The sequence below is a fragment of the Carassius auratus genome, unplaced genomic scaffold (assembly GCF_003368295.1).
Source record: "Carassius auratus strain Wakin unplaced genomic scaffold, ASM336829v1 scaf_tig00011994, whole genome shotgun sequence".
Lineage (NCBI taxonomy): Eukaryota > Metazoa > Chordata > Actinopteri > Cypriniformes > Cyprinidae > Carassius > Carassius auratus.
In genome coordinates, this window is record NW_020524254.1 from 318,766 (window position 1) to 333,648 (window position 14,883).

The window sequence follows — 14,883 nt, forward strand, 5'->3', positions numbered from 1 at the left end:
ACCACGGTGTTTTATTGCTGAGAGCTGACTGGCTGTTCTGTTCTGGATGGATGAATATGTGGCTCTAGGATTTGGACAGCACAAATTTAACTCATAGCCGGATAACAGTTACACCGTACTGTATTTAACCATCGAGGCCAATATGTCAAAGTGACATCGGTTTTCAACCTTTGTTTTTGTCAGCCTCAGAGATGGTTTCCAATGCACAGATTTCAATATGTACAGTACATTAAACAGTGAGGTCAGTGCTTTACTGAGCTGCTCTGGGAACAGTGGAGTATATCAATGGCACCTGCCTTCATCATCAAAGAGATACAAACAAACAGACCCAATTTATATTATTAATGCACAAGCTTTTCATTACTCTCAGTCATTTTCGTGCTTTCATGGAGACTGCAGTATTTGTGGATCATAGGAGGTTACTGCTTCTCTGAACTATTTGACATTTTCATCAATTACATCAGGTAATTATAAAATATGACAAGTATATAAAAATTATATTATATAGAATTGCATATTATAATATACTGTTGTTCCAATAAACATATCTATGTGAGCAAAAAAAAAAAAACTGCTATAACAAACATACGGTAGTAATATGCTGTATGTCATAAATAATAACTTACAGTATAAACATTGTTTTCTTTGTCACATTAAATTAATGTCAGATTTATTCCATACAATTTTTCTTGAAGCAATCTTCTTTATACCTCCTGCTATTTTTAATTTAATCAAAATAATAATAATAATAATAATAATAATAATAATAATAATAATAATAATAATAATAATAATAATAATAATATTAATAATGTAATAGTTTACATTAAATTTATTTAGTAACAGCAGGTAATAGGTAATACCCAGTTGAAGTTAAAACAATAATGGTAACTATGAAATTTTGTGCACATTTTGTGGAAAACAGAAACTGACTCTGGTCCATTTTGTAACAATAATTTTAAATTAATTAAAATAAATCAAATAATAAAACTGTGTATGCATCTATTATATATGAAACATATTTATTTATTGTGTCCCATATTTGGTCATATTAAAGTAAATGTTACTAAGTTGAAGTAAATGCTGCATCATAAAGACATTGTGCAACTATACAATACAAATGGTCTTGCTTGATCAGTTAGTTAACAAACTCTCAGTGGTTAATATTTTATATAAAGAATTTTTAGATCACTTTCAATTTCCTGTCTTTCCAAAAAAGATTTCCATAGTTATGGGGTCTATCCCATTAGGTGTTGTTGTTTTACTGAGAGGTATCCTTCCTTAGTCTTAATTTGGTTGATACTTTTTTGCTGCATCATGCAAAAATAATAATATAGTTTGCTCATTATTTCAGCAGAATATTATTACTCTGCCAGCTGTGACTATTGGAATAATATAGTGGGTAACATCTGCTGGAAAAAAATGATGGTTGCTCATACTTATTTACTAACTATCAAAGTAAAGGAGATTTCCTACAAAATAAATCATAAGTTCTATCCTGCAAAGCATTACATGAAAAAAATTAAAAAGTGATATTTCCTCTAGTTGCTCATTTTGTGATTGCTCTGTTGAAACTGTGTTTCATCTCTTTTGAAACTGTCCAAGACATTTTAGCAAGATGTTGTAAGTTTCATTAGGAGTAAAATTTATAATCAATGTATTCTGTTTTGGAAGGGCATAGTATTGGGTTTTATTGAGTATAACAATCTAAAAAGAAACAGTTTTATGTAGTGAATCCAATTTTGCTTCTTGCTAAATGTCACATCCACAGATGCAAATACACAAACTCTTTACTTCTTTTCTGTGTTTTTATAATGTTGTAATATTGTCTTATTGTTTTTATAATTTTGTAATATTTCATAATATTGTCCAAGAACTAAAAGGCCTGAAAACTTTATCTTTCTATAACTCTTTTCTTAACTTCAATGACATGTAAGTCTTAAGTTTTATAATTTTTTTCTGTTCTCTTGTTGTTGTGGTTTGTTTCTACTTAATTTTTTGTTGTTATTATTTACCCATTTTTATGTTGATGGTTGTATTATTATATGTGCACTATTGATGTTTGAACATTGATTTAAAAAAAGAAAAAGAAAAAAAAAAAAAAAAAAAATTGGTCTTACGATGACGTAACCCGTCAGGCGACGAAATCCCTGCACTATAATTGGCCAAGACACAAGTCAATCATAACGCCCGTCTCGGTCTCTTCCGGCTGTGTGTCAGCCCTTCTGCAGCAGCAGCAGCAGCATCCCTGCCCAAGAGAAGCGAAATCCAGCCAGCATCACAGGTAACGATTTTCTTATTTAAAACTAGGTTTTTGGACTCATTCCTGCCAGTATCTAGAGGATTAATGCAACGCTTTCCAGCGGACGAAAAGCTCTGGCTCCGTTGCTAAGTGAGTGTGTGAGTTCAGCTGCCGAGCGTTAGCCCGTTAGCATCTGTTTACAGGCTCTGTGCCTCTTAACCTGGGAGCTGTTTACATGTACAACACTAATGAGGGATCACTGGCGAAACCAAGTGAGTGAATCAGAAATTCACAAAATAGTTGTCCGGTTAGACAGTTCACCAGGTTTTTGGACAAAGCTCAGATTTATGAGCGCGAGAGTGCTGAATATTTTGGTTTTGTTTTATATTTTTCTGCGCAGCTATTCACGTTTGATAATAAAATCAAACAAATAGACAAAACGTATCCAGAAAATCTTGTCTTTTGATGTACAGTATGAGTTTTAGAGGTCGTGTTGAGTTTAAGGGCTGCTCAGCTGTCAGCTTCCTATTAAAAGTAAACATACGTTTTTTTTTAAAGGCTGTGCTTTCAGATGTTTTCATCTGTGTTTTTTTTTCTCAAGTATATTCAGTGATTCTGCACCGACATGAACAAGCCCATCTTATTCCCTGGGGATTTATACACCGGCATGATACGCATTTGAAACATCTTGCTCAGTACATGACTGAGACAGAAGTTACTAGGACTTTCTTTACTGCAAGAATTTTCCATTTTCTGTAAGTCAATCCAAACGTAAGGTTGTAGCAAAACGGTCAGAATCCACTTAACCGGGTTCTGGCCAGGGGATATATTTTTATTTTCAATGGGGCTTGTGTATTAGTGCTTGCCTTATTTACATTGTGTCATGTTGACTCATGTAAGCTCCAAGGCTTTAAATTGCAGAAACTGTGTTTATATCTGATAAAACTAATGTCATGTCTGTGTAGCCTATAAAAGTCATGTCAGTCCATTTCTGGTGGTTAAATGGGATAGTATTGTAAACCGGGTCTGCCACGTGGACCGCTGAACAGTTATTGCTTGAGGTGTTGCATTGTGTGTAGCTTGGGGCAAGTCTGTAGACAGGTATACTGTAGATGAGTATCAGGACACATTCTGCAGAGTAAATCAAGGTGTCACTGTCTTGTGTTATGTACACATGGAGATTCCCAACACCGCATTGACTTGGAAAAATAACACAAAATTGTCACAGATTTGGAAATGCCCAACTCTTAATTGTTTTTATGGCTTTATGAAAATTTGTTGAAAATGTACTCCCTCTCATGCCATCCGAAATGTAGATGAGTTAGTTTCTTTATCGGAACAAATGCGGAGAGATGAATCATTACGTCACTTGTGAATGGAGTGAATGGAGTCCAAACATCATTCACAATAATCCACGGGTTATCCACACCACAGTCCATCAGCTAATGCCTTGTGAAGAGAACAGCTCTCTGTTTGTAACGAACAAATGCATCATTGAGGTGTTTTAACTCTAACTTCTGGACAACATACTGCTCCATAATCTATAATATTGCATTCTCCAGTGAGAAAGTCCATCCTCTGTTATCCTCTTACATCAAAATCCACCAACATATTTGTTTAAAACTGTTTTAGCTTGTAAATGATACTTGATCTGTGCATATTTCTCTCCTGATTCAAACAGGAAGACTTTTTCAATTGAGAAAGTAATATTATGGACAGAGGACTCGCATTTTAGTTGTATTTTTAGTAGAGTTGCAGCAATTGCAACTTTCTTGGCCGATTCAGTTTTTAAACCTTTTTTGTAAGTGTGACTGCCGAAACAATTTTTGCAGATTCAGATTTTCTGAGAAATATAATTGACAGCATATACAAACAAAAATCTACCTCTTTTCAAAGCAAAAAAAAAAAAAGTTGTGGTACTTTGCGGTCAATTGGTGCGTGTCTAGTTTTTAGACTCATATTTTTATTACGAACACGCAGCTTTTGACTTCAGAAGTACTTCACTGATGGACTGGTGGAGTGTGGATTATATTGATGTTTTTATCAGATGTTTATACTCTCAACCGTTTATAGCATTCACTGCAGTTGTTCCACTGTAATATTACATATCTCCAGATCTGTTTCTGTATCTTCTATCTACATCTAAGATGCCCTGAGGGAAAGAAAATTGAGCAAATTAAGATTTTTGGGTTAACTATATCTTTAAGTATTTAAGCCACTTTTTTCTTTTTCATTTTTTAAATTTTTATTTTTTTACCATGACAATCTATTCAAATACATCAAATCAAATGAATGCAAAATAAATTCGGCAGATTTACCCCCAGAAAGGTGCCTGCTGATTCTGCCCGAGCCTCATTTTGGGCAAAAATCACATCAAATCGATTCTGTCAACCCTTCGTTTCCCAAACTTAATTTTTTATCCCCTGGTTCAGCCAAACCGGACTCTGCTCAAATGCGACAGGACCTGGACGCTGGATCTCGTAAGACCCAGGCTTCTCATTACCGCAGCTGCACCTGAGTCTTTATTTTTCACGCAGATATTGTGCGTTATTATCGGTTGCCACAGCACCTCTGATTGCGTTCCTCTTGCTCCCGGGAACAGATCAGAGATCATTACTCTAGCACAACACTGTGTCTCAGAGGACGGCTGAGACGTTCCTGTTATTTTAACATTTCAACTGATTGCAGAACACTTGTTTTCCCATGTAGGTGAAAGTGCATCAGAGATATCAGATTCTGTTGGGAAATACCATCTCTCGCTTTGTCCGTCGTCTGATTTCAGAGCACTGATGGTGTCTCCTGTTGACCCTTTGGTTATTTTGATGTTGATTCTTATATGTATTTAATGAGATTCACCTAATTTCCGTAATTGTTTTACTCATTCTTGTGTTATTCAAAACACGACTGACTTCCTCTCTTTATTGGAACACAAAAGTCTTATCTATTTCCCTTTCCACTCTATCTCACAATCTCAACTCTGTAATCTGTTCACCACGGTTAACAACTCTAGAGGTGATAATTATCAGTGAAAAACCTTTTCAGTATTTGTCACACACAGCTGTCATATGACTTGTATTGTACACAAGTCCAGTAAATTATTCAGAATTTCTCCTATATTTGCAGATACATGCACACATTTTTTCTTCTTACCCAGAACAATCAACCACTGGAAAAACTCTATAGGATACAAATAAATTGTTGTGTTTAGAATTCATTTATGCTGTGTAATGCTTGTCACCAAATAAAGTTGTATATGGAAAAAGGTTCCTATTGTGTTAAATAGAAGTAAGAAAGTCATACATGTTTGGAACAACATAAGGGTGAGTAAATGTCAGTCTAGACAGAATTTTTTTTTTAGTTGCACTATCCCTTTAAGATAACATCCCACACCAGTACATCTCTTTTCTTCTTTGAAACCTGACTTTCTGCATATTTTTTGAAAAGCAGTTAATGTTAAGAGTTGGTCTGACTGTGACAGACAGCTGAAAGTTGTCTTCCGCGCTGGAGTTACTCATTTCCTACTTTCTGATTTACTCACAAGTCATCTGTCACAAGACTCCTAAATAATCTTGACCTGCACTGAGAAAAACCATTCCCAATTGAAAACAAGCATTTAGTGATTCGGGTCATCAGAAACCAATCAGGCCTTGCAAAGTGGTTGAGACGCTTTTAAATAGCCGTTTAAAACGTACGCTGAACAATGACCATGATATTTCCATTTTATTTGCGACCGTTTATTCAGAATTCACTGAAACGTTTTAATATTGACCGATCAGTTGCTAGTAGATTTTGGAACAATTACTTCAGTGACATACAACTTATGTTAATTAGTCTGATTCACCAGTATATTGTACAATTTTGGTGGTTAGTTTTTTATCCGTCAGATTGCTTGCAAGATTAATAAAGCACACGTCTTCCCAGAAGATGCATAATTTGAGATGTCATTCACAATCAATGCCAGGGTAACGGAGCGCTAACCCTAATTATGAGCTGCAGTAATAGTGGCCCGTTCTTGGCAAACCCTATTGATTTGTCTTGGTTTAGTGCTTTCAAAAGTATTTCCTAATATTGCAGCTTGGCTGGTTGACATAAGAAGTGTAGCAGTGAAGTACTGCTTGATTTCTCTTTGCTTCTCAGTTTTCACGTTACTTAAAGACTTCAGAGTTGTCCTGGGGCTTTAATAAAACTGCTAATTGCTCTCCAGTAATTTGTGCTCTGGGAATTCTTTGAGCATTAATAGCAGAACAGCCCGGGAAAGACATTCAGCAAGCTTTCTTTAATTAACTTGCATTATCTACATAGTTGTGTAGCTGGCTAATAGACTTTAACCATGCTTGAAGCCTTCCCTCCGGTCTGGTCTAGACTGAGATAAGGCTGTCCCGTATGTGTCACAGTAAAGGTCTGTTTGTCAGGTTACACGCTTTGGAAGTACTAGCCAGTCTAAAGTTCAGTTCTAAATCAAATGTGTTCCTGCGTACAAGCCCGTGGGAGGAGACCCACACTGGCTCCACCTCTCGTTCCAAGAGTGGCCGGCTAGTTTCAGTCAAACATGACGGATGAATGGGTGCTGAAATTCAGACTCTAAGATCATTGGAGGAACAGGTGAATGATGGGATTTTTGTCTTCTTCAGTCCATTTTTTTTCCATTTAAATGGACTCTACGGTGCACAATTGGGTTGTTTTCTTGTTTGTGAATCTGGTTTTTGACTACTTGTCTCTCCACAGGTGTCTCTGTTTTGGACGTGGTTGTTTTAACAGGTCTCTAGAGACAAGAAAAGGCAAAGAGAGACCATGTTTTAGAGACCCCGTGTTGGCAGCCCATTCTCTACAATGAACAATGAAGATGAGTTCTATGATGCCGTCACAGGTGAGACATTTTCATGGCACGTGATGGTAGAGCTGCTCCAAAAAATAATCAGTAGTTTAGGTATTTAATTAAGTGTCCATCTTTGTCTATTCTCACTGCTTTTTTGCAACTGTTTAGCATCATAATCACAGACATTGTGCACATTATTGTAGTGGTTTGAGTCAAAAAGGTACCAAATATTAAATCCTATAAGAGGTTAACTGCTAGATTCGTGATCAGAAGTTGTTTATAGTGTCACCTCTGTGACACAAGCTCGTCATGAAACCATTGCCATTCTCTCAGCACCATCCAAGTTCACACACAGCAGCATTAAACAGCTGTGTTTTCTGAGGACGGTCTCATTTGTCCCCTATTGTGAGTGTTTTGGCCACTGTTGATTTTGGCCTTCAGTCTTGTGTGTTCATGCAACACAGCGTGCTGTTCTGGTGTCCGCTTACCACCGTCTGTTGATGGCTTCAATTATGTGGTGCTGTGTTCAGATGGTCTGATGGCTTCTGTCATTGCTGAGGTGAAATTAGATGAAAATCACATGATGAATAAGTAAACAAGGCAATACAGACTTTGGCAGGCCATTGTGCTGGGCTCCTGAAGCCTGCTATCTCTCATATCAGATGGTACAAAATGTGAAGGAGCTGGATTTTACACCATGTTATTAAAAAGTGCCCGCCACTGATGAGGTCTTCTGCATTTGTAAAAAAAAAAAAAAAAAAAATTATGATCAATGACTACATCAGCTGTTAGCCAATTTACATTTATTAAGGGTTGCTCAATTTAGGGGGAAAAAAAAGGTTTTCTGCATCTGTTTGTATATGCAAAATGTTAATAAAAAATCAGTTAATTATTTTGATTAATTGTGCAGCCCTAATTTGATGTAATTTATTTTGTCGATAATATTAAAAAATGTTTGATTTTATTTATTTTGGACATTCATTTAAGCAGTATGCTTTTTCTGTATCCTAGCCCTATTTCAAAACTCCTTTGCTTGCAGACGTGCGTCTAACTGTCTTTGTAAATGAGACGTGCTTGTGTGTCCAGGCTTGGATTCAGACGAGTCGTGTGAAGGCACATCAGAAGCCAGTTTTAAAGATGCTGTAGTGTATGTCGGCGCTCAGAAGAACAATGGAGCGGTTCCTCAGGAGAACGGAATTAAGAAGCACAGGTAGAGCCAGATTCCAGCGCTCCTGCTCTTTGTCTCTGCCTTTAATCGTTCTCCCTCTCTTTTGTTTCTCTAGAGCCTTTTTGTTCTTCTCATCTTTATAGTTCAACTGCATAGTTCTACATGTTGGTACACTTGAGAGATGTTTGTGCATGTTTATGAGCGGGAGGTCATTCTTCTGCCCTCTTAGGTCGTCTCTTCCCGCCCCCATGTTCTCCAGGAGTGATTTTAGCGTATGGAGCATTCTCAAGAAATGTATTGGACTGGTAAGGATAAAAAGATAATAATTTAAGCAGTAAGTTTTAGTCATCTTATTTTTTTTTTTTTTGTGGAATATTGCAGTGATTTACTTTCAAAATATTAACTTCTCAGAGAGGGTGACGTAAACCCTCGAAAGTACTCGCTGAAGATGATGTCAAGCTTACTGTTTAATTTTCATTTAAAACCGTAACTCAAGACATTCTATTTTCATTTGCACCTCATCCAGCTGTTTTTTTTTTTTTTTTCTTGTATCTGTGTCAGTGCCCCTTAAAGAACATGTCTGAACACTGTCTGTCGTACAGAATTCTGAAGTTCTAAAGTAAAATACCACGGTAGTTTGAAAATGCAAACTCATGAAGTTGTAGTGATGTTTGGTGCTGGTGCTGTTCTCTAGGAGCTGTCCAAGATCACCATGCCCATTGTGTTCAATGAGCCCCTGAGCTTTCTACAGAGAATCTCCGAGTATATGGAGCACACGTACCTCATCCAGAAAGCCTGCTCCCAGTCCGACTCTATAGAGAGGATGCAGGTGAGACCACACACTTCTCTTAAAGGAAGATTTTTGAGGCTAGTATGTGCTTTGCGGTTTATTAGTATTACAAAGCAATTTTTAATGCTGCATGTTTTTCTGTGTTTTTTTTTTTAAGACGGTAGCTGCCTTCGCTGTGTCTGCAGTAGCATCTCAGTGGGATAGAACTGGAAAACCTTTCAACCCGCTTTTAGGCGAAACCTATGAACTCACACGGTAAAGGCACATGAGCAGAGAGTTTAATAACAAGCTATGCCGATCAGATTTGAGGATGTTGTTAAATGTGGGTTAGATCCACATCGCTCTGGAGGGAAACTGGTGTCTGTCATTTATGTAACTCTACTTCTCCTTCCCCTAAATGCTTCCTTCCTCCTCTCTTGTTGGCTTCTGTTCTCAGAGAGGATCAGGGTTTCCGACTGATCTCGGAGCAGGTGAGTCACCATCCTCCAGTCAGTGCGTTTCACACTGAGAGTCTGACGGGAGACTTCGTGTTCCACGGCTCCATCTACCCCAAACTCAAGTTCTGGGGCAAAAGTGTGGAGGCGGAGCCTAAAGGGACCATCACGCTAGAGCTTCACAAGTGAGCGTGCCATCTTCATGTGCACACACATGTACAGAGACATACACTGATATGTGTTTAGTGTTCATGAAAAGGTTTATTGATTTATGAGATTTTCCTTTGAGTCAGTGGTATGGGTTGCTGAGTAACTGCCTGCTCACGTGTGTGTGTGTGTGTGTGTGTGTGTGTGTGTTTATCCTCACAGGCATAAAGAGGCGTACACATGGACGAACCCTTTCTGCTGTGTACACAATATTATTCTTGGTAAACTGTGGATTGAACAGTATGGCACCGTAGAAATCGTCAACCACAGGTAAAGCCGGACTGTTCAGTTTTTATGAGCCATCTACTCTGTTGTGAATTGACGTGGACCTGTTTGAATGATTAATGTGATGTGTGATTGGTCAGTACTGGAGAGAAGTGTGTGCTGAACTTTAAACCCTGCGGGATGTTTGGAAAGGAGCTGCACAGAGTTGAAGGTTACATCCAGGACAAGAGGTGAGATCCTGACTCCCCTGATTTAAAAGAGAAAATGATTCTATCAGTCGTCTTGGATTTATACTAACTCCTAGCAGCATGGATAAAGCATTATATAAAAGAGCAAACATTTTTAATATAGAAATGCAATGAAAAGCGTTATTCATTTAGTCAAATGAAGTGACCTGTTCAATGTACCTTTTTATTTTTTTTATTTTATTTTTTTTATAAATGAATCGTTTGATTTTTTTCTTTTTTGGTTAGTAGACTTCCAGGGTAAAACCCTGAGATGCATAGAGATACACATAGAAGATACAAAGAAAATACAACAACACTGACCAATGTAATACATGTGAGAGTCATTTCTTTACAATATTAACCAAAATTAGCTTAAGCTCAAACTATCCTCTGTTAGCCAAAGACTAGTCAATATTTAGTGTAACTACATTACAGTGAATGAATGATAAATATACATCATGATGGCATCAAAAGCATGGGGGCGATCAGAATTATTTTCAACACATCAATAATAAAGTCAGCTAGAAGTAAGCAGAATGGAGAAAATGTGACTCAAAATAGCTACAGAGAGTTTATGTCCCTAGATCCTGAAAACCTTATGAACCGATGATCCGTCCACTTACTGGCGACTGCATATCTCTTTTTATGTAAATGTTAGATAGTGAAATAAGCTTGCTAGCTAACAACTAGCATGCCAGCGTTTCAGTGGGTTTACTCTCTTTATTGAATGAACACGTGTTTTCTGTTCTTTCCTCTGTGTGTCACGTGCAGTAAGAAGAAGTGCTGTGTGATCTATGGGAAATGGACCGAGTGTATGTGGAGCGTCGACCCGCAGGTGTACGAGGCCCATCGGAAGCTCGACAAGAGAGGAACGACGGACACTAGAAAACAGAAACCGGTGCGGAAGATGATAGCAAAGATAATAGTTGAACACTCATGCTGCTGCTTTCCCTCACTGCTATTGTTTCCATTAACTGAGCTCTTTATCTTTTTCAAACGAAACCAAAGCTTTGTTGGCGTTCAGGTAACACAGACAGAGATGGAGACTGGTATCATTAAGAGGTGTACTCTTAGACTGTCTGTAGTGATTCATGGACTGTTGTTTTAGGGTAACTGAACTGTTTGTATTGGTGTGTGCTTTAAATAGATGCATGTACAGAAGATGTGTGTGTAGGTGTAGAGAGAGCAGGTGTGTTAAAATACTCCTCATGCCTTAGACCTTTGCTTATGTTCAGGCTTTTGTCTGTTCATTTGATTATTTAAACACGTGTCCCATTACATGACAACACTCCCAGTGTACTGCTATATTGAACAGACTTCACGTCTCTCAGTGTGGGAGCTTTGTTGACAATTCATCTCCTGTGGAACATAAAAGAAGATATTTTGAGAAATGTCTCGGTGTATTTGTTCACAGGATAGAAGCGAATGGCCACCCAAACATTTTGGTTACAAACATTTTTCAAAATCCTTTCTTTTGTGTTTTGCAGAAGAGACTAGGTAACCAAGTGACATTTGTTTTAAACAAAGAAAACGCAAGCTCGCTTTTCAAGCCAAACATTTCTCAGAAAGAACATTTTTAAATGATATAACAATAGATAGAATGGAGATGCACCCTGATTTGTTATCTTGTCGTGAGTTTATGCTTTTTCTGGATTTTTGTGTAAATAATAAGAATGAGTGAAGGTTATTGTTCTGATTGTTTAAGCTTATGTTCTTGCACCAACAGGAGGAGCCAGAAGCCGTCAACGAGGATGCGGATGAAATGCCTGAAGTACAGGAGACTGTGGCAGTGATTCCTGGTAGCACATTATTATGGAGAATATCATCGAGACCGCCGCATTCAGCAGAGGTACACACTCTGATCACTGTTGTGTTCATGTGCGGTAACCTGAATGCACAAAACCAACTCTTAAACGGATAATTTCTTAAAAGGGGAGATACATTACCATTCAAAAGTGAAAGGAACGTAAAAAAAACATTAAAATCTTCTGAAACATTACGAATATCTTTTGTTGCTTTCGATCAATTTAACACACCCCTACTGAATAAAAGTATTAATTTCTTAAATCACAAATGTTTGGCTGACACCTAACTGTTAAACGGTAGTGTGGTAACAGTGGTCTACCTGATTTTCAACCCCTTCTCTTCACTTCTAGATGTATAACTTCACTAATTTTGCCTTGACTCTGAATGAGCTGGAGCCTGGCATGGAAGGAGTGCTGGCACCAACAGACTGCCGCCTGCGGCCTGACATCAGAGCCATGGAGAACGGCAACATTGGTAATCAAGTTATTAGAGCCCTAAACCAGCCCAACAGCGCCTCCTGCTGTTCACACATGCTAGAGAATAACATTTGATTTCATTGACCATCTCTGTGCAGATGAAGCCAGCAGAGAAAAGGAGAGACTGGAAGAGAAGCAGAGAGCAGCTCGAAAAGAGCGGGCCAAAGATGCTGATGAGTGGTCGACTAGGTTAGTGTGTGTGTGTGTGTGTGTGTGTGTGTGTGTGTAGGTGTGTGTGTGCTTTTGTTTATGCAGTATTTTTAACCTCTCCTACTGTGTTTAGGTGGTTTCAGTTAGGCACAAATCCATATACAGGATCACAGGACTGGCTGTACACTGGCGGCTACTTTGAGAGGAAATACACAGACTGTCCTGATATCTACTGATGAGGAGGCGACAAGTTCAAAGGGCAGAAGTTTTGTCACTTCCTCTCTCTCTCTCTCTCTCTCTCTCTCTCTCCATCTACACGATGCACCACGATCCAAACCCAAAAACGATAGCACTTATGCTTTCATTAATATTGAGCTGCCTCCATTTCCAGCACTTGTTTATGATTGTGCTTTTGTCCTTTGGAAGCATCTCCTTTCACTTCCCATCAGCCCTTTGGGTTTTCTCAATGGAGGAAAGGATCAAAACAGCAGCAGGAGACCCAATCTGATTTTTTTTCTGCCTTTGAACGTACAAACCCCTCAGCAGAGCTCCAGTTTGTTCAGTGTCAGTGATGCTGGAGCTTGATAAAGATGTAGATATGTAACCAATAAAATGTGACACTGAAGTGCTCTGGCCGTTTTCCATGTACAGTAGGCGTTTAACATATAAAAATCTAATTCCAGATGTTTGAGCGTGAAGTTGATCAAGCGTTAATTAAATAACAACAGAATGTCATAATGTTTAGTGAATGGTGATGAATGTTAATAATGAACTGCGGTTGCGTGTAGATGTGTGTGCGCTTGTGGCAGTTAATGTAAAAAGCCATAGATTTTGTTTTAATTGGCACAATATTTTGTCTTTTGGATTTTCAGATTAAGCTTTAGGTAAAATAGCCTTATCGTGCATTTTAAAAATGGCCTCAGAGATGTTTTTCTTTTTTCCTTTCACCTCGTGGCTTCCGCAGAGACTCATGGGATGTAAAATAGGCTGATTGTACCGACATTAATCTGTTGTTTAATAAGGCTTTGTTGACATACTGTAAATGCACATTTTCGTATTGGTGTCATACTAAATTGTTCCTCATGCACTTGTCACTGAATTTGCTTTATGAAAAGTAGGTTGTCTTGGGTTGTTTTATCCATCAGCATTTGCATCTGTTATCACCGTTCTCAAACATAGACATGTACACTGTGTATTTGAGAAACTGACACAATCTATGCAACCCATCGGACTGCTCGAACCCCACAGAATAATGAACGTACAGAATGGCAGCTTATGTAAGTGTAAATGTTTGAGAGAATATTTCCTGCCTGTAGATGCCATGAAAAGTATTGTACACCTACTCATATACTCATTCATCATAAGTGATTCTTTTCATATATAGATGATCTGAAGTGTGCAGGTCAAATGAGTGTGAACACACACCCGTGCAACCATTGTTGCTCTTCTCAAGTACACAAACGTCTTTTGTTTCCCACAGTGCCTGACTTTGAACACATCTGTGAGTCACTAGTACTTCATCTTGAGCTGTTTGTTTTGCACTTAAAGGTGTTTTAAGAGTTGTTTGATATGTTAGACATTTTATTTAATTTCCTAACCATTGTTCCCTTCGTCTGAGTACTAAACGTCAACAATGTCAAAATATATTCGATACAAGCATCACATTCAGTACACTACTTGTTTTGCATCCTGTATTGTATCTGTTCCTTCATTAAATGTACATTTGATTATTTGAAAGATAGCGTTATAAAACTAATATTCCACAATTAAACTAGATTTTATTTAATGTGGCTTTGTGTCAGTTTATTGTGTGAGTGAAATGACTACGTGTTCCTCTTCAATGGATGTCATATTTTCAGTGTATGAATATCTGTATGCTCCAATGATGTTGCACATATATTTCTAGCAATCATAAGCACATAGCTCCTTATTTTATAATATTTTATTTTTTTATCTTTTTTTTTATCAATTTAGATTTAAGAAACCCAACCTCAACCCATCTCTTTTAGAGAACTACAGACCAGTTTCCCTTCTTCCTTTTATTGCAAAAACACTTGAACGAGCTGTGTTCAAACAAGTCTCTACATTTCTCACACAAAACAATCTCCTTGACAGCAACCAATCTGGCTTCAGATGTGGACATTCAACTGAGGCTGCCATGCTCTCAGTTATTGAAGCTCTAAGACTGGCAAGAGCAGAATCCAAATCTTCAGTACTTATCCTGCTTGATCTGTCCGCTGCTTTTGACACGGTTAATCATCAGATCCTCCTATCAACGCTACTGGCGAAAGGCATCTCAGGAACAACACTTCAATGGTTTGAGTCTTACCTATCAGATAGGT

General features: G+C 37.8%; 1 protein-coding gene across 2 annotated transcripts; it reads left to right on the plus strand.

Moving 5' to 3' along the window:
• Nucleotides 1–2,179: 2,179 nt before the first annotated feature.
• LOC113073336 (oxysterol-binding protein-related protein 2-like) lies at nucleotides 2,180–14,327 on the plus strand. 2 transcript variants are annotated; one of them, XM_026246251.1, is made up of 14 exons: nucleotides 2,180–2,284; nucleotides 6,968–7,109; nucleotides 8,145–8,268; nucleotides 8,456–8,531; nucleotides 8,921–9,055; nucleotides 9,174–9,271; nucleotides 9,453–9,635; nucleotides 9,820–9,927; nucleotides 10,023–10,112; nucleotides 10,881–11,007; nucleotides 11,836–11,958; nucleotides 12,266–12,389; nucleotides 12,490–12,580; nucleotides 12,675–14,327. In XM_026246251.1, the coding sequence occupies exons 2-14, from the start codon at nucleotides 7,073–7,075 to the stop codon at nucleotides 12,775–12,777; spliced, it is 1,419 nt and encodes a 472-aa protein (XP_026102036.1). In that variant the 5' UTR covers nucleotides 2,180–2,284; nucleotides 6,968–7,072; the 3' UTR covers nucleotides 12,778–14,327. The 2 variants fall into 2 exon arrangements, with proteins under 2 accessions (XP_026102036.1, XP_026102037.1); XM_026246252.1 differs by lacking the exon at nucleotides 2,180–2,284 and adding an exon at nucleotides 6,623–6,844.
• Nucleotides 14,328–14,883: the final 556 nt, after the last annotated feature.